Source organism: Ptychodera flava, chromosome 9, assembly GCF_041260155.1.
Source record: "Ptychodera flava strain L36383 chromosome 9, AS_Pfla_20210202, whole genome shotgun sequence".
Lineage (NCBI taxonomy): Eukaryota > Metazoa > Hemichordata > Enteropneusta > Ptychoderidae > Ptychodera > Ptychodera flava.
In genome coordinates this window covers 32,666,898-32,687,552 of record NC_091936.1, presented here as the reverse complement: position 1 = coordinate 32,687,552, position 20,655 = coordinate 32,666,898, and the positions used below count along the sequence as shown (strand labels likewise).

Below are 20,655 nucleotides of genomic sequence, written 5' to 3'. Positions count from 1 at the left end.
GAATATAATTTACTTGTTATAGGCCTATATAGTATAATCATGACTGAACTGGACCGTACCAAACACGTTAATGACGAAACGAGCAGAAAACAAAATATGAAATAAATTATGCAATATATAGGGCCTAAACAAATACAGTAGTGGAACGCATATATGGTTGGTAATGTAAACGTAAAATAACGGCATATCTCTTCGCTTGTCGGCTTTCATACGACTACTGCTGATGTTCTGAGACTAAATGTATTATTATCCAATGACGATTACTCCGTAATCTTAGCATTTTTCACAAAGGTAGGCTATTTTCTAACCCTTGCTGACTGGTCATGTACAGTACTACTCGTGTACCGTATGCGTTTCTAGTATTTTCATGCCTGTGATTGTGAAGTGAACTGATATCGATCTCAGAGTCCCCTGACGATCACCACAGGTGGGTGCAGTGTTGCTTGGATGGTCGATCGAAAGTCGATTGAAAGTGTGAGGCAAAGGCTTAACCTCGGTAGGCCCTGGTGCTTTCCCGGGGGTGCTAGTCACAGATGCCGCCAACTAAAGCTGTTCGTGCGCCGTTTTTCAGCGGGCGGGGGAAAAAAACATCGATATTTACTGTTGGCGGAGAAGAAGTTTCATTATTTTCAGCGGGCGGGGAGAAGATGTTTGACAGTGGGTACGTGACAATACGTAGGGGGAGGGGAAAGCAGTGCCTGATAGACCTTGAGTGGAGAAGCGTCTAACTTAGCTTAGAGGGGAGCAATGCTCGAAGGTATACTGCTAGCTGCTCGCGTGGTTGTGCGTTGATCTGTTCGTTGAATAGTATTGGTCAACAAAAACATGACTTGGCGCTGGCCTAATAAGTATAAACAACAATACAAACAACAACCAGATGTCTGGGTACCCTGTGTTTATACCATTGTGTCATGTACACGTACGTGTTCAGCCGTTTTATGGGAAGCCCACCACCAGCGTGGATGCCCAAATGGAATTGATAGAGTAAATATAATAGTCCAAATTGTGATTTCTTACTTCTTCGTCGATGCAAGTATGTTCTCAGTGAGCCGGGTATAAACTGATTCTTGCTAAATTCAATACGTGGTATCGTCAAAGCTGGACAAACGCCGTAGTAACTATTCGTGAGGTCGGGGACGATTGATCTGGTTTTTTTCCCCTTTTCCTTCTTTTTTTCTGAAACGCATGCTAAATTATGCACAAATAAAACTTTACTAAACTTTAAAAAAACAAATAAAACAGATATGCCTGTCATCAACGTTAAACGTCTAGTCTACATAACTGTATGTGAAGCGAACGAAAATAAATGTACATACTAGAGGAAAGACCAAGAAATCGGACCACATTCTATACCCCTATACTTATACAGCTTCATTGGCTTCCAGTACATCATCGAATTCTACACAAACTTTTGTTCATTACCTACAAAACCCCGAATGGACAAGCCCCACAACATCTCAGGAATTTAATTGACACCTTGTGCTTCATAACGACACGAGTTCTTCGCTCATCATGTCTTCTGCACACACCCAGATGGAATCTGACTACCTATGGTCACCGCTCCTTCTCAGCAGCAGCTCCTTGCTTTGGAACTCTTTGCCCCTGGACATTAAACCTCTCATAATGTCAACATTTCAAAACATGCATGCTTAAAAGCTTGCATCTTCCAGAGAGCATTTTCATTTATAACTCTAAGCGCCACTGAGCATTGTTTAACTTTGGACACTTGGCGCTATACAAGTTTGCTGGACAGACAGACAGACAGACAGACAGATAGATAGATAGATAGATAGATAGATAGATAGATAGATAGATAGATAGATAGATAGACTTGGATAGGAATGTTCTTAAAACGGACACTTTGAAAGAATGGAAAACAAGGAATTACAAGTGTCATAATTGTTCGTTCACTATCTTTCAAATATTATACGAAGTATTCATCGACAAAGACAAATAGTTGCATCATGTTTTTGACCTCCTTCGGTATTTTCAATACGGCTCAGTGGAGCAGTCAGCCAGCCCCGCTCACATGTAAGTCTACGTGCTGGCGCCACCACCGACGAAGCGAGACACGTGAAACGCGTGCTCTAAACATGGCGGATGTTTTGAAACGGGCCAGGCTAACGTGTTGCTTGGCATCAAAGTCAGAGTATACTACTCTTCGCCGCTACACGGTGCATTCGACAGGATTTGATGCGTAGCTGCATTCTAAGGTAATCAGCGTGCACATGCCATGATATGTTGAGCCGTCGCATTGAATTTAAAAGGTTGTCGGACGGGGGAGGACCGATGGGGCCAGGCGCTCAGTCAGAAGATTGCCGCAGTGTAGCTGCAAAATTGTAGCTCTACGGTGAGGCGGTCGGTGATTTGGGTTTTTTGCGACCTCGCTCACCAGTAGAGCTACAATGCCGAAGGCCCTGAAGCATACAAAATAAGCACGCTGCACATGGCACGGCATTTTGATGTAAAATCCCATATATTTACTGCATTTGGTTATACTGATTTATCACTACTGAAGATTAAACACTATACTACACTAACCTTGTCGTGTATGGGGTTTGGTATTTGTTCAAATACGTCGATCGCGTTCCAAAAACATTTCTTGGAGCCGCCATTTCCACTTCCGGTAATGGCAGCTCCCAGAAATACGCTCAATGTTTTATGGAACGCGATCGACGTGTCTGTGCTTATACCAAATCCCATAAACGACAAGGTTAGTGTAGTATAGTGTTTAGTCTTCAGTAGTGATAAATCGGTACGACCAAATGCAGTAAATATGTGGGATTTTACATGAAAATGCCGCGCCATGTGTGGCGCGCTTATTTTGTATGCTACAGGGCCTTCGGCATTGTAGCTCTACTGGTGAGCGAGGTCGCTAAACCCAAACTCACCGACCGCCTCACCGTAGAGCTACAATTTTGCAGCTAGCCGCAGTGCAGTTCCGTAGCCGACAACTTTCCCAAGTATCTGCTGGCTATTTTCTCACTAGCTGTGGAGCCATAGCTGTGGTGTTTTCAGACAGGATTCCTGCCTTTTACGGGCTGGTTTTGACTTAAAAAGTCAAAAAGGCAGGAATCCCGTCTGAAAACACCACAGCTATGCACGGACCCTGTGCTGGGATGGGGTGGGGAGATAGTATTAGGGTAGCAGAGAGTCTCTGCTACCTCCATGGTATTAGTAAGGTCGTAAGGACCACGGTGTACGACAGACAAGGCGGAGACTTCTTCTGCCTCAATAGAAAAATAGAAGTTTCGAAATTTGTCTTTCATTCGAGGTACATGACAACTCTGTTATTGGATGCCAGACGTTTCTGCTTGGCCTGCCCAAATCTTTAACAATGTAGAAATCGTGTTGCATACGTCATTGTGGTGGTACAACTTCAATGTCACATGTACTGGTCCGCTCTCCACAGTACAATAAATTACACACAATCATGTTTGATTTGTTGTACCAACGGTGTTTGTTTTCATAAACTTTTTTAGTTCAGCATAAAAGCAATAATTTGAAGTCTCAAGATAATCGTTTAATTATATTTATTAAAATTATGTTTAAATATTGTAGTCTTAATTTCAAAGAATCCGTTAAATAACCATAAAAGTCACGTTCTGCAGGTACTACAAATGTCACACTTTTGGGAAGCAATTTATGACCAACTGAAGGGGTCATTCTCAAAAAAAGCATGTAAATCTTTTTTGTCTTTTCTGATTGGAAAAAATCAGTATCCTTTTGTCTCATAAGACAGGTGCAACTCATCTCTCTACTTTCCATCACTTTATTCTGTATAGCTGAGGACACAATCAGTGGAAAATTAAAAAAATGGTATCTCCTCTCTCAGTCAAGCATGATTTTCTGAATCGCATTCACAGGCATGCAGCATGTCTCTTCGCAATCAGTAATGATTACAGCATGGCTGTACAAAAATAGAGCTCTTAACGTCAGTAACGTCAGGAGGTATTTTTTGAAAAACTATTTCTTTAGGGAAATAGTTTTGACCAAATTTGGAAAAGTGCCTGGTCATGTGACCGGAGTGTCGTCTGCAGCTTTCAAACAATGGCGGGTAACTAGAATGTGATGTGCACCCGGGATGAGCGACAAGCCTCTCTCTAAAACAGATTTTCCATTTCAACAGCGTAGGAACTTGAACAGCTCATTGTTGAAAAAGATTCAAGTGCAACCAAGGATGTTGCTAGGCATGCCTAGAATATATTTTGGAAGAAATTGGTATCATGTGCTACTGTAATAGCTGTGGAAATATTGCCAAGTAAACTTGTCACAATGGATTGTTACGACCATAATATAAAAACATTAAAAACTATAACATGATATATACAAGATGAGCGTGTGGTTTGTTATAAAACACCTATAATCTGGTCTTTAGTAAGTTATAGCACCCGTTTATTACCCCTCGTGGCTGTGTGTTACAAGAAAACACATCGCTACAACCAACGGTCCTCGGGGAATTGCGATGTGTTTCTGGGTAACACACAGCCCCTCGGGGTGATAAACAGGCACTGCAGCCCTCATGACCAGGTAATAGATGTTTATTATTTTCTCATCCACAGAATACAGAGTAGAATATTGAAAGTCAAACCTGTGTCAGTGACATTGCAGTGCAAACTACAGAATTATGGCAGAAGCATCTGTAATAAAGCGATTAGACGAGACGGTCGTCAACAGAATAGCTGCAGGAGAAGTGATTCAGCGACCTGCTAATGCTATCAAGGAAATGATGGAAAACTGGTGAGTGAAGTCTGTCATGAGGCACAATAGCCTTCTCACTTGATTGAGATGACATAAATATCAAGATTGAGATGACATTAAAATACCAATAGACATTTAAAGTTGATTTTACATTTAATTGATGGTTAATTTTGGGTCATTTTTCACTTACTTAACAGATTTTTGAGAATTTAAGGTTTGCACCAAGCAAATATGCATGTATAATTGCACTTGTCTTCAAAGTTTCAAATGGCCTCTGAAAATTTTTCACTGCACGCAAATTGCAACCAACTTCATTCTGAATTTTAATGTATGTTAAAATGGGGAATGTTCTGGCAGTGCATATACATACGTGTTCGTGCGAGTTGCCTGCCACACATAAAAGAGTCTTCATGACAAGTTGCCAATTGAGATTATCACACCTTATGAAGACTCAAGGTTATGTTCTAAAATTTATTTCACAGCTTGGATGCAAAATCAACAAGTATTCAAGTAACAGTGAAATCTGGTGGGTTAAAGCTGATACAAATACAAGACAATGGTACTGGAATAAGAGTAAGTAAGTTACTGCAAAATTACATGGAGCAATATACCAGCAGAACTGCTTTTATTCATCATTATGCCACAAGATGGTGCCATTTTGATCAATACAGATTCTGATGTTGATTCAGAATCAAATACCCTGTCACTGCACTACAACTTGTTCTTTGAATGTCAAATTATTCATTTTCTTTCTATTTGCAAAATCTTCCAAAGAAGTTTATCTGCTTATATCTGAGATATTTGATAGTGGTACTGGATGGCAAAGCTGAATCACTAGGCTGTTTGTGAAACAAATTGCAATCTCTGCAATTGTCCATTAACCATTGATATTAGCGTGTAGCAGAGTTATATTACATTTGTGACAATGATGATGATAATCATGATCATGATCATGATGGTGATGGTGATGATGATTACAATGATGATGATGATGATGATGATGTTAATGATGGTAATGATGGCTATGATTTTTGGTTTCAGAAAGAAGACATGACAATAGTTTGTGAAAGGTTTACAACAAGCAAACTCAGGCAGTTTGAAGATTTACAAAATATAGCAACCTATGGTTTCAGAGGAGAGGTAAGGTTATTGAAACTATAAATATTTATCACAGTCATACAATCTTCAAAAAATGTTTTTGCCCCAATAAGTTCATAAAGTACATCTGACTTTGGGTTTCTGATTTTAGAGAGAGGTCTTTCCACTATGTTTTTTTTAAGCATCATCGTCACACTCAAATCATTTATGTTTGAAGTTATTCTCATGAATAATTCAGAATTCTAGTATAACAACTAATGATACTTTTGTCTTATAGGCCTTAGCAAGTATCAGTCATGTTGCCCATGTTACCATAACAACAAGAACAGCTGATTCAAAGTGTGCCTTCAAGTAAGTTGTGAAATTAGTACTGTCTTAGTGTGAATATTAGTAGAATATTGGAGTGGAAATTCAGATTCAAGAAGTGATTCCTTTGTCCACACCTTTCTGCCTCTCTTTCTCCTCTTTTGCTGGCTCCAAACTGTGTCAATTTTTGTGTTTAGTTTTAAAATTTTGAATTGAAGCAGTAGATAATTAAATATATGAGAAGAAAATTTTCTCCTTATAGGAATTTTAAACTCATTTGCTTTCTCATTTTATTTCAGAGGTAGCTATACAGATGGCAAACTGAAGGGACCCGTGAAACCATGTGCAGGAAACAAAGGCACTCAGATAGTTGTGAGTAAATTCTCCGAGTACAGGTCAAGGTTGAAGGGTCAGGGTCACACTGCCAGAGAGAGAGTTTGCAGTGCACAGAAATTGAAGACAGTCAGTTGAAAGCAGATAGACTGTCACTCTACATTTATTCACAGGCTAAGGTTCAGAGGTCATGGCAGGATAGATGACTTGGGGTAAACATCTGTGACATCTGTACTCAAAGAGCCACTGAGACTGCAGCAAATTGAGAGTCATAGTTATGGGCAAAGGTTAAAGGTCAGTGCTGTATAAAAGCGTGGGAAATAAAAACTATGTCTATGTTTGCATTGTTGGCAGGTTGAAGATTTATTTTACAACATCGCCACCCGGAGGAAAGCTCTGAAAAGTGCCAGTGAAGAACACAGTAAAATTGCTGAAGTTGTCAGCAGATATGCCATACACAATGCTGGTACTGCGTTTACATTGAAAAAGGTGAGAAAGGATTTTTGGTGATGTTACACATTTCATTGTTAAATACACTAATGTGATGTACCAGTCATGTAAAAAAACTGTACGAGTGGCAAAAATACAAAGACACTCTTTTTGTTCATACATAAGCATTTTAATGTGTTTTACAAATGTTATAACTAGTTGCATGCAAATGTTGCCCCGTCATTTGACCTGCAACTGGCCGTTATCTGCATTATTGGTATAATACAGGGATACAATAGGCCTACTTGGGAATAAAATGCCAGATTCTGACAAGAAAAGTGACTGTGTGGATGCTGATGAAATCATATTACAGTGGTATAGACAAATACATGCGGATAAATGCATGCACAAGGAGTAAAAAATAGTTCTGTGTACATTTCTGCACATAATTCACTGTGTACTGTGGTCTATTCAAATTCTGGGTCTCGCCTGTTATACATATATTGACTTGCTATGAGGGTAAACATGCATTTAATTCCCAAAGGGCCCTTGAGTCACCCCAAAACAGTCAATTATACAAGGTTGTGTCATCTTTGTTCATGTAGGCCAGAATGTGTACTGCTCTTTCAGTTTTGTCTAGGTAACACCTTTTCTAACTTAGGTCTGATTGGATAACACTCCACTACAATAAAATGAATTGAAATTTTTAGTTTCTATAGACTATCGAAACTAGTAGTATGGATATTGTTTATCCATGTTTCATGTCAAAATATCACTGTTTATGTAACCGTTAATTGACAGATCACAACAGATATTTTCTAAAAAGGTGTGTCGCAAAGTAAACTAGATTTGGAATTACAATATCATTTAAACTGTTTTTCAATATTTCGATAGACTGTAGTGGAGGGAAAACTAGTATGTAAAAACTTCATGGTGTCACATGTTGTTGGCTTAAACAAATGAATTTTCTCTTGATGGTTGCTTTTGGCAGCAAGGGGAGAGTGTTGCTGATGTGAGAACACCACCAAACGCAAGCAAAATCGATAACATCAGAACGATATACGGGACATCAGTTGCAAAGTAAGAAAGACAATCTATGAATCAGTGAAGTAAACATCACAGGTGGTTTTCAATCACTGCATATTGTTCATACATGACATGTAGTTTTGACCAGGCTAATCCATTGTATCCTAGTGTACTTTATAGAGAAGAAGACAAAACTGTACTTGTTTTCTGGAACAAAAATAAAAATGAAAATATTGCCAAATATTAAAGCTATATTTTCTTAAAGGTTGTATGTGCGTCAGGGATATTCAGCTCAAATTTTCACAATACTTCACTGGCACTGCTCAGCAGCTTGTGAACTTCTTGAAAGCTTTACTGTCTTTTTTTTGAGAAGACGTAAATTTAAACGGTGGTGAGTTGGAACTGCGCATGTGCGACTTTCTTGTTTACAAACAATGTATTTCATGCAAGATATCTACATGCATCACTTTAACACAGCTGCAACATATAAATTTTACGATATTCATTTTTAACAAGCATCTTTCAACTTTCATCAATCGCCAACCTACCCTAGATACAGTATTTACATCGGTCGTAGGGGTCCCTGGCAACCTTTGAGTAGAGTTCTGACGACCACCTCCCTTTACCTTTCCCCGGTTCAGTTAACATAGGGATAGTGGACATTTTGCATTAGTAAATTTTAGGTAAACTAGTTTTTTTAATACAAAAATTTGAATGGTGACCCTGATTTTCAATATTTTTTCAAAGAAGCAGTTAATAGTTTCTTTTGGAAACTCTAAGAAAGAGTCGAAATCCTTCAATTTCAAGGTTGTATCTACTATAAGGAGTCACAGTTGTTAGTTTGTAGTCATCCAGTCTGCCATGCCATTCCATTCATGTAAAGGACATGTAGAAGCAGTTCTCTCATAAAAGAAGAACATTTTGAATGGTATTCTAAAAACAATTTGTTTCTCTCAATATCAGGGAGCTGCTGGAGATATCTTGTGAAAGTTCAAAACTTTCATTCAAACTGAGCGGTCTGATTTCCAATGCCAACTACTCTGTCAGAAAGTGCATATTTTTACTCTTTATCAACCGTAAGTATAATCTGGCTGAAGGACCTGTAATTGATTTCCATCGCTGACTTTGGAAGTGTTGAACGAAATATTCCTAAAATAACACGTTGTTGACTGGTGTGAGAACAAGATCAGCTTGTGCGATACTACATATACAAATCCATGAGAACAAGTTCTGGTTTTTGAAAGACCAGGTTTTGTTGTGTAAATGTTGAGCTTGGTAAAATAGCGCCCTCAGTGGCAATTTGTAAATGTCCATGGTTCATGTTATCCTCGTACAAAAAATTACTTGTATACACCATATTCTTCACACTTTGTTTTTGACACACATCAGGGTGATTTTTAAACTGCAGATTTTGTCTGTATTCACAAACCATCACAGACTTTGTCCGTCAACATTAGGGAAACGGTCAAAATAGTATCAGTGGGTATGTTCAAAGTTGCAGGCATGGCTTAGTGTACATTGTTTCATGGATATTTTGAGATCTAATTTCACTAAAATTTTGATATTTTAATCACAGTCTGTCTCACATTTGATCATACTTTTACATTTTATGGTATTTCTGATCGTTTTAGATCGTCTAGTTGATTCATCATCATTGAGAAAAGCCATAGAAACAGTGTATGCGGCATATCTACCAAAGAACACACACCCATTTCTATATCTCAGGTAAGTGAATATTAAACACAGGTCTCCGTTAGAAATGTTTGATTTTGAATTGTAACTAAAGGATAACCATCCAGAAATAATGTTATGATCACATTATCCATTTCTTCATACAAGAAATATACTTGAAGTTGTTGTAAAAAATAATGGATAAGTGATTATTGTAAATTGTAAAGTTGTTCTTCGGAGTGATCATTCAGAAGAGTTTGCTTAGAAAGTGATTTATTGATACGGATCCGTTTTGAGTATGGATCATTCACGGAAGACATTTACACAGCCACAGACATAATGAGGGCAGATCATCAGTGTATGCAATAATGTAACAACACGTACCGGTACTAACATATCTTCAAAGAAAATATAATCTAGCTTCAGAACTTTTGGAATCTGATTATGGTGCTGTGTTGAATCTGATGCCATTGCTATATGCAATTTTGATGACAATAAATGTAGAATCTTGGAACAGTTGCGTGTATCTTTGAATCTTACAACGTTTCTGTGGGAAATGTGAATCTGTGTGAATCTCATGACAGTGGTGCATCATCTTCTGCTCTTTGAATTACAGTCTTGAAATAGCTCCTCAAAACGTTGATGTTAATGTCCACCCAACAAAACATGAAGTACACTTCCTGTATGAAGATGCCATTTTGGAAGAGATTCAAAAGTGTGTGGAGAAAAAGCTGCTTGGATCAAATGCATCAAGGACATTCTGTACACAGGTAATATTACCAATTGATTATTAAAAACAGGTCCATATGCATGCATTCTATGAACAGACAAGTGCGACAAATGTGGCCATCACGCTACTTACACCAAGATGATCTGAGCTATCATTCTGTTCTTATGAAGACATTCAGTGATATTTTGGTGATGACACGAAAGTTTACAATTGACACGCTATGGTCAAGACTGAAATAATGTCATGTATCACAATGTTCCTCCACAAGCAACATTTGCCCACAGGCTCCGACTTTGCTGCATTCTACATGTATCTTGATCTTAACCATAGTTGTCCTGACAAAATGTCTTGCAGCAGTACTTAACACACCACAGATTGTATTTTTCCCATATACAAAATTTCTACTAGCGCCAACTAGGCTTTATCGATACCCATGTGGCCACCTTTGTAATTGAAAGCAACTCTTTTGCTACAGTGAAACATTTTAATATCTTAGAGTAAGGCTCTTAGAAACATAGCTAACAAATCGTTTTCACAGCATGTGTCATTGAGCCTTGAAGATGGAATATGTGATAAGTTACATGTAGAGAGATGCCCTTTTTGTTGTATATTTTGGTAGGCTTTGCTGCCAGGACCTCCAGTGAAGGCATCAGATGTAAGCAAGTCCAGTACCAAGGACAGCAGCAGTAGTAGTACGTCATCTGATAAACCTTATGCTCATCAAATGGTCAGGACTGACGACAAGATACAGAAGCTCGATGTTTATCTTAGTAAAGCAAGTTCATCATCATCGTCTTCAATGACTGCAGCGTCTGGAAGTGCATCACTAAAGAGCACAGAGCATGGACATTCCTCTAATGAGACAAACATTGTTTTTAAAAGCACTTGTAAGGAGTCAGTAACTGCAGAGGATGACTTTGTGGCTGATCCAGCTTCAGATGAAAGTGCTGGGATGAGATGTGGGGAGTTGGTTCCAGGCGCTGCCGTAGGTGATGATGAAATTGTTGCCATGGAGACAGATAATGCAGCTGCTGCATCATCAAGGTACTCTTCAAAGTGAAAGGTTTTGTGGTAAGGCCCCCCCCAAAAAAAAGAAATGTTTCTGGTCAGGTCTTTCTTTAAAAAATGGTGCGGTGACGCGCATTTTTTTTTTTTTTTTTTCCCTCAAGGGAGGGAGGAGGGTCAGTTTTATAGTTTATCAATATAGTCACATATATACTGTTCATGCAGTCACTGATCATGCCCCCAAAGAATTTTCTCTTTCTCTTCAGCCATTTTGGGTTGGTGTCAGCTGAGCCACGGCCGCCGGCCACAAACAGAAAAAAAGGGTGACGCGCTGTTGTTCAAGTGACGCATTCGCTGACCAGAAACATTTCTCTTTTTTTTGGCCTTACTTGAGCTGAACAAAGGTTCAGTTTCATGTATTTGAGAAGGTGGCTACATCATAAAAACATTGGAAATAGTCCATCATAAACACTCCATACATCTGTATTTGTCCTTACTGAGTCATCATGATAAATGTCTGAAATGTGTGATTTAGGCATCATGTGTTAATGTACATCTCATTTCATCGTACATAATGTAATGTTCAATGCATGCAATTAAACACATACTCAAGCTGTGAATTTCAGGAAAAATAAGACACTTAGCTTTTGTTAAAATGGCCATGGACATACTGGTATATCTATTTATGTCTTCACTCGCATTCTTATGGGTTTACATTGAACACTTTTGTACTGCCTGCTGTCAAAAGCACCAGCTTTAACAGAAACATTTTAAAGAGTACTGGCACAGTACATCAGTCGTTGAGGTCTTCAACTTTTGATATTATAAGTCTGTCCATCAGTATATCAGTACTACTGGGTGTCTTGAGTGAATGTGTTACCACACTGAATCGATGTGAGCATGAATTAATGTAGTGACATCACAAGTGTAAAAGGTCAGACACCAAGCAGTGTTGTCTGGTCTTTAACGCTTCCAGAATGTGCAGTGATATCAAGATTAATGATACACTAATGCAGAGGTGCCCATTAAATGCTCTCCGAATATTTGACCAAATCACTGTTGATAATTATCAGTGTACAGGACTGACTGGCTATGTCTTTTGCACTGTGTATACAGATGGCCAACACTTGACAACTTTTTTTAACAGCAAATGACGGTGTGATTTTTTTCAGGTTGTCCGCACCTGAACGTAAAGAGGAAGACGTAACAGGCAGTTCAACAAGTAAACCCAGCTCATCTGTCAGACAACCTCATCGCAGAGAAATTAAACTGACTAGCATCCTTACATTACAGAAAGAAGTTGAGGATCAAATGCATAAAGGTAAACATGATATTTATAATTCAGTATCTGTACGATAATTATCTGTAATATCTGTATACAGTATCTGTATCATAAGGTATAAATTAATTTATGACTGGAAGCATACTCTATAACTTTTAAACATTCTGATAAGAATTATGATTAGTTAAAGATATGTTACATTTCCTACATGTCAGTTTCATTATGTTTCAAGTGCATTGCGTTTGTCATTCTCTTGGTTTTCAAGGACTCAGAGAGATGTTCAAGAACCACACATTTGTTGGATGTGTCAGACCAGATCTGGCTTTAATGCAACATCAAACGAAGCTCTATCTTGTGAATACAACCAAAGTCAGGTGAGTAAAACCTTCAATAATTATAACCTGGTCTATTATGGAACTAAATGCTCTTTCTTTAAAATTGAGAAGTTAGCTCTGAACAGTTCTCGGACTTATACAGTGGAATTTGATCGAGTGTCCGTTTTGCCTTGCCGAGCTCGACAAGTCTACATGTTGCTTATCATTAGAAAAGTAAACTTTGCAACAAATTGAGTCTTTGATGTTAGATTATACAGCGCGCGCGGCGAACGTTTCCCATACACTGTCTAGTCTACAATCATGACAGTCGTTTCAGCATGCCACTCATGCACAAGAAGCTTGACGCCGCACTATAGCTATAGTAGGCCTACATCATCAAAGTTTTCTTTCAGCTATTTGTGTACTTTGATTTAGGAAATACAACTCAGATAAAACTCACTGGCATATTTTCCTCGAGGAAAGTCCTCAACATCAACCGGACTGACGCTGGGCGTGTATGTTGTCGTCCGGGGAAATTAAGTGGCAAAATACATTGAATTATTTCAGAAACACTGAGTGTGTTATTCAATGGCACAAAATGTACCGTGTTGATTGAATTGCACTTGCATGTGCAAAATCAACACTTTTCTTCAAGTCTATTTTGTAGCTCAGAGAAGTGTCAATTGAGAAAATTTCATTTAGCTGAGACAAAAGAGAAAGCGGGATTAAAGTTTCATGCAGGAGTGTTTAGCATTTTCTGGTACAATATTCAGTGTTGTATCGTGTCAAACTTGTTGATAGAGTAGACTGCACTGGCAATGCTACAGACTATGCTGAAGGAACTGTTGTCGTGATTGCTGACATCGAGAGGAGAAGAAAAGTTTTTTTTTGAAAATAATTTATTTGTTTCTTCATAACGTTCCCAATTTAAAAGTAAACACCTAAAAGGAAACTGGTGATGTGCATGTAGTTCAGTGTTATGCTTGTTGTGAGTGACATGCTGAAACGACTGCAGTGATCGTGACGAGACAGTGTATGGGAAACGTTTGCCGCGCGCTGTAATCTAACACCAACCAAAGACGAAGACTGAATTTGTTGCAAATGTTTACTTTTCTAATGATAAGCAACATGTAGACTCGTCGAGCTTTGCAAGGCAAACGGACACTCAATCAAATTCCACTGTAAAACACATTTCATATTTATGAGGAAAATCTTTCACCTCCATTTCCCTGTATGTCCGTCTACATGCCTTATTGAAAAAAGTGGGAATGTACAAAGTCTGGTGGTCAAGGATAAATGATAACATAGCAAAGGAACCTGACAGTGAATGACCACTGCTGTCACAGTTGGTAGTTTAGCACTTGCACAAAGTGCAGTATTTATAATACCTGTAAACCTTAATGTTTGCATTGCTCTAAATACATGACAGAGGTAAGCATCATCTGCTAATAAGACTTTTACCATCCTACTTTTCTTCTTTTCAGCCAAGAGTTTTTCTACCAACAAATGATTTTTGACTTTGGTAATTTTGGGATCCTTAGGCTCTCTGTAAGTACAATACATTTTCATTCTCTGTGTTTATTAGATATCAACAAATAATCCCGGTATTCTTGCTATTTTCTTGGTATTTATGCTGATACAAGAGCCAACATTCATATTTAGTTTGTTTGCCATTACTTCTGTCTGTGACAGACAATCATTGATTTCCAAGTCAGTGTGTGATCTTTGGGATATTTAGACAGTACTTACTGATGATAAGTTATCCATTGTGTGTAATTGCCTAGCCATCGTCCTACAACAGTATCTGTGTAAATTGTTCATGATGTAAATGAATATTGGCAACATGTGCAGTATGTGTATCTTTTGTTTAAATCTATTTCATTGTTTCCAAGACAACAGTAAAGAAATCACCACCAAATTATCTTAGTCTGAATCACTGATCATACAGAGTACTCAGATAGTACATGAAGAGAAACTGTTAATGTTGTACAGATATTTTTGCATTGCTTCTCAACCTTAAAGGGGCAGTCCTCAATCCCTGGTTCTTGCATTAGTCCTTGTTGACATTTGATCCTAACGTAATCTTAGTCCTTTGATTTGCATTGAAATATTTATCGATTTACTTGTAGACAATGCTGATAAATGACCTAGCTCTTTAAACTTTCATTAATATTTACGTAAATTTCACTGAATGCATCACAGAATATTTGAACTTTTTTTCATAATTTTTATTCCAAGCTTTCAAAAAGGATTTGATATGTCCAAGATAGTTTATAATTATTTTCATGCAAATATGTTGAGAGTGACGAGGAAAAGAACTGGTGAGGTAGTTCCTTGAGTTACTCAAAATGATTGAAGCAGGGACTTTGTCTGAGAATCACACACACACTGTGACATATGGCTTATATTCAGTGATTTGACTGTTCCAATCATGACATATTATGTATTTCCAGAGTCCAGCACCGCTCTATGAACTAGCAATAATGGCGCTGGAATCAAGTGAAAGTGGATGGGAAGAGAGCGACGGTCCAAAAGAAGAGTTAGCACAGTACATCGTTGATTTCTTGAAATCAAAAGCAGAAATGTTACAGGATTATTTTTCCATGGAAATTGATGAGGTGAACAAGATGTAGTTTAGTATATTTATATTTTATAAAGTGAATTTTGTGGTATCAAATTAGCATATTGATTATCACCACTTTCCATTCCTAAGAGAAAGTAATCTTATTTATTTATTTATTTATTTATTTATTTATTATTTTAATAATCTATTTAATGTACTGATTACATATTAGTGTGTTTGTATCTTTTCACTTATGAAGATGGTCAGTTGTGTACCAAATATTTATTTATATATTTATTTATTTGTTTATTTATCTTGCTAATCTTCTCAACTTACTGATTACATATTTGTGTGCATACATTGTCTTTTCACAAAGGGTGGTCAGCTGTGTACCCTATATTTATTCGTTTATCTATTTATTTAGTCATTTGTTTATTTATGTAAGTAATCTACTTTACTTACTGATTACATATTTGTGTGTTGGTGACGTCTTTTCACTTTCTCAGGATGGTCAGCTGTGTACCCTACCACTGCTGCTAGACAATTACATCCCTCCACTGGAAGGCTTACCTCTATTCATACTAAGGTTAGCTACAGAGGTAAGTACATGCATATTGAGTACACTTTATCACTCACAGGGATTAGAGAATGATAAATCCACTGCCTGGTTGTTACTAACTAGAAAATTACAGTTCGAGTTTTGTCATCTTTGTGTGCTGTTAACTTTTTCTTGGCTGTCTTTCAGCACGTAGACTTACAAACCAAACTTAACTGATATGTTTCTGACTTTCTGAATTGTGCACTATCACCTTGCCATTAGTTGGTGGTGTGGATTTCTTCTTGCATATTCATGTAGAGCTGTAATGGAGACAGGCTTGGCTTGACTTCTGTCTGCATAGCTGGACAGTGTTCCAATAACACAAATGACACTTTCTCTGTTATGGTACAATCAGTGTGGTTGCCATAGTGTGTCTCTGAAGTTCTGCCATGTAAATTGATAAATACTGTCGTCATTCTGAAATATCTGATCACATCACACTTGTGAAGTGTACCCAGTCTAGTAGGTGTTTTCTCCTTCTAGCCATTGTATTGCATCTCAGTTGTAGTATTTCTCAGTCATTTTCATTCAACAAATCATTTGCATTTCTGTGATTTAGGTTGACTGGGACAAGGAGAAGCTGTGTTTTGAAACTTTTTGCCGGGAATGTAGTCAGTTTTATACAATTAAGAAGGAACTGTTACCAAATGGTGATAGTGATACGTCAAATACACAGGTACGTGAGATTTCTGATTCTTGGCACAGCTGTTATCACCATGTCCTCTATCAGATTATTTAGTGATATGGTAACGAATGTATAGCGTATTTATGAATGACAATATCTAATTGTACGTTGTTAGTTTCTATGAAAGAAGAGAGCTGAACACTTGCTGTGTTAAAGAAAGTGAATTTCTTCTAAATATATTCTGCATGTCCCTTTTTTCATTCATTTGTTTTGGAAATGATATTTCTGTCAGTACTTCAAGAGGTACAGCTAGTATTTCCAGTTTGGTTTCAAGTTAATTTCAATGACAGAATGTTTTCTCCCAATGCTTCAAGCTTTTCTCTCAGTGCTTTACTTATCAAAGCCTGTCATTCCTCTGACATCATCCAGTAAGCATGCACAGTTTATCGTTGATAACAACATCAAACCCACTTACACTGTTCTGTAAACATTTTGAAGAGCTCTCCCGCACAAAAATATCCACAAATTCAGTGTTGTGCATTCCACATATGCAGTGGTTTCTTATAAAGTTACCACATATTACTACTGCTATTACATTCATTCTCTGCGCTCGTTCAATTCTTTATCATACTTCATCATGTATCCCATATTTTATCATCATAAGATGTTCTGTTGAAAAGATTAACATTTCATAGTTGTACCAGAGTGAATCTTTAATTCATGCAACTCAAGACCTGTAATTAACTTCACATACTCTACTATATTAGGTTTGAGCTGAATGACTCCCAGAACATTAACCTGTTCACCCCCAATTTCTTGTAAACAGGTCTGCGCTCACCATCGATTACAATGGGTTTGGGACAAACCATGGTGGTGAAAGGGTTAAGTAACATAAACCAATGTGAGTGGTACCAGAACAACGTCAGCTTTTAGTAGTTATGAACTACATGTGGGCAGTCCATCAACATTTGAACAGACATGGAAAATAGCGCCCTCAGTTTTTTCCAGTTTAACTCTTTCACCACCATTGTTTCACCCAATCGCATTGTTTTCTATGTAAAAGCTGGACCTCTACAAAAGGAACTGGGGTGAAGAAGTTGATGCACGATAGCTATCTCCTCTCAAAATAGGGTTTGCACCCAAGCTCAAAGCTTATATACCCATTCGTAATTGTTTTGTAGAACTATCTTCATGGATAGTACGCCTGGAAAGTAATTACATGCCTAACTCAGTGTTTCCCATCTCCTATACCAATCAGCAGAGTCCACTGTAACTTGGTTATCAATATCACCATACAGCCAACTTTACAGCCATCCAAATGTCCAACTATCTATATATTGAATACCCTGGCCAATCCATGAAATCATCTCTGTCATTCTCAACATCAAATCAAAGGAGTTCATTTGATCTCATATTTACAATAATCCACTGTGAATCTTTCAGAGTGAAGACAGTGACAAGTTATCTCCATCATCATCACCAGTCAGCTCACACCAATCAGATTGGAAATGGACAGTAGAACATGTACTTTACCCAGCATTCAAAGCAGTTCTTTATCCTCCGAGTCACTTTGCAGAAGACGCTAGCATCCTTCAAATAGCCAATCTTCCAGATCTCTACAAAGTCTTTGAAAGATGTTAGGCAGTGTGGTTTATAGGGCAATGAGACAGTATCCAGTTGCATTATGTAGTTCATCTTTGATTCCACAGTGGACATGTATATGTGAATGTACACAAGCCTGGCAGGGTTTTACCCAATGAAAGCCATGACAAAAAAAATAGAGCATAATCAAATGCATTTTTTTACAAATTTTGTTTCATTAAATCAGTAACTTCATCAAGATCTTTATATCTGTTTACCAATTTACATCTAATCATCACTCATGCCAGAGCCTATTTTTGGGGCTAAACTTTCACAGCCCATGACGATTGGAAGATATCAAATATTCCTACAATTGACAGAGTGAAGACTGTAGCACTAGAAGGGAAATTGCATCATTTTCTGTGTTTCCAGATTTCATCAAAAAAGCACTTTTTCAGAAGACTATGAATAGCTGTTTTGAGGAGTCATAATTTCATAATGCCCCAAACTGTACTCTCAGAAAGTGACAGGCTTCCTGCATAACTTCATTTCAGTTTTGCTGGTCTAGAAATAGCAGGAAAATACTTTTCAAGCCAGAAAGTAGCAAAACTGTCATTTTATGCACTTACTCATGAAACCAATTTCATTTTATGGTTTGAAAGTGCAGGACATCAATTATCACAAGGGGCAAAACCAAGTAGTTTAAAAGTTAAGTGTAGATATGTGTTATATTTAAAAATATGGCATGGTCTTACTGCAAAACACTAACTTTGTATTGGATCAAAAATTCAATAAATCAAAGAACAAATTATATACCTAGGAGAGCTCCATCGAATTTGTAAATTTGAAACATTAATTTGGAATAGTAATTACTATTTCAAAAATGAATTTGAAATAGTAATGACTAGTTCATGACAAACGATAAAAGGACTGGTAGAAGTTCTCTCTGAAATAGCACAAGATGAACCATATTTTACTAAGGGTCTTATTTTGGAGAAGAACCCACTTATACATTAAAACACACAGCATCAGGAGATGCGTTAGAAGAACACAAAATATTAAAATTTATGAAAACAGACAGCTTTTTGAAGGAAAAGCATTAGGTAAAAATATACACTATTGACTTGCAATGAGGGCAACAGCATACATCATAAGTCAATATGTGTTTTATAACACACCTCATCCGCAGTCCTGCATAAAAACGTACCATACACAAAACTTGTCATGTGATATGTTGGAGTGGTTCAGCAAGAGATTTTTCCCGACAGCGTCGCAGTACTTTTGCAAAACGTTCAATGCACCTTTGATTATCATTTTCGTCCATATCAAGTCCTTGTTGGAAACCAGAGCATTCAGTTCTTCAGAAGTAGTGGCCGCAGACGACATCTTTGTTTACATTCCTGTTCACGCTTGCGCAAATGTTTTCAAAATCAGCGAGCATCATTTTTCAGAACTGATGCCTGGCTGGCAACAGTTCCGACAAATGATGCCCGATGACGTCGTTTAAGTGGATCAGCACAAAAAGAACGCATCCCACGTGACAATCAATGGTAGAATTAGAACGCAGACTAATTATGAGGTGTGTTATAATTTTTGAAGATGTGCACTAGGTATTTTACTCATAACAGAAGTAGCTTTGTTAGAGACCATTAAAGTGGTTACAAAGTACCTAATGTAATTCCTGATGACATCCTGAAAGGTATTAAGTGCGTGCTATGTAAGTTCCTATGTCAGTCTAATGACATTATCCTCAGGTTCCTATGGATTAAACTATCAAGACTACCTTTTCACTCAATGAAGTAATACTTGCCTCTCCCTTTCTTTGTCTTCAGTATTTTTTTCAACTAAGCAAAGTGCATCAGGTCCAGCAGTCGCACCGTATTACTCATCTTTGTAGAATGTGTGCAATGTTCAGTGTTATTATTGATGATGAAAGATTTAGAGTCTGGCCTAGAATTCTTGGAACAATAACATTTAACACATTGTACACAATTTGTTTTGTAGCCACCACTATAACTAAATATTTCAACATACTTCACAACATACTGAAGGGAGAGGAATAAGAAAAGTTAATGGTAATAAAATAGAAAAATGAGGAAAATCAATCAACGTATGGCAAACACCTTGAGACTGATTTTCAGAGCACTGACTGACACTCACTGTTATGGTTTATGGACGATCCTACTTATCCGGACAAAAAAATCACATGATCATTGATTATACGCCTTTCTTCATTGGCACTACCACTTTTTAGCTCACATTTGGTATACAATGTGAGGTTATCGTATAAGCTGAATCAGTTCATTTGCATCTAATTTGCATGTCTATATGTCTGTATATTTGTGGGTATGTGCGGATGTATGTCCATCACACACAAAGGCTCCCATACCGCC

At 37.6% G+C, this 20,655-nt stretch overlaps 1 protein-coding gene across 1 annotated transcript; it reads left to right on the top strand.

Annotated features, from left to right (window-relative positions):
- The first annotated feature begins 2,076 nt into the window (after window positions 1-2,076).
- Window positions 2,077-19,075, top strand: LOC139140721 (DNA mismatch repair protein Mlh1-like). Its single transcript, XM_070710109.1, has 19 exons — window positions 2,077-2,213; window positions 4,563-4,740; window positions 5,184-5,274; window positions 5,743-5,841; window positions 6,077-6,150; window positions 6,405-6,477; window positions 6,793-6,927; window positions 7,859-7,947; window positions 8,857-8,969; window positions 9,525-9,618; window positions 10,181-10,334; window positions 10,914-11,338; window positions 12,472-12,620; window positions 12,847-12,955; window positions 14,380-14,443; window positions 15,349-15,513; window positions 15,965-16,057; window positions 16,616-16,732; window positions 18,125-19,075. The coding sequence occupies exons 2-19, from the start codon at window positions 4,628-4,630 to the stop codon at window positions 18,320-18,322; spliced, it is 2,355 nt and encodes a 784-aa protein (XP_070566210.1). The 5' UTR covers window positions 2,077-2,213; window positions 4,563-4,627; the 3' UTR covers window positions 18,323-19,075.
- Window positions 19,076-20,655: the final 1,580 nt, after the last annotated feature.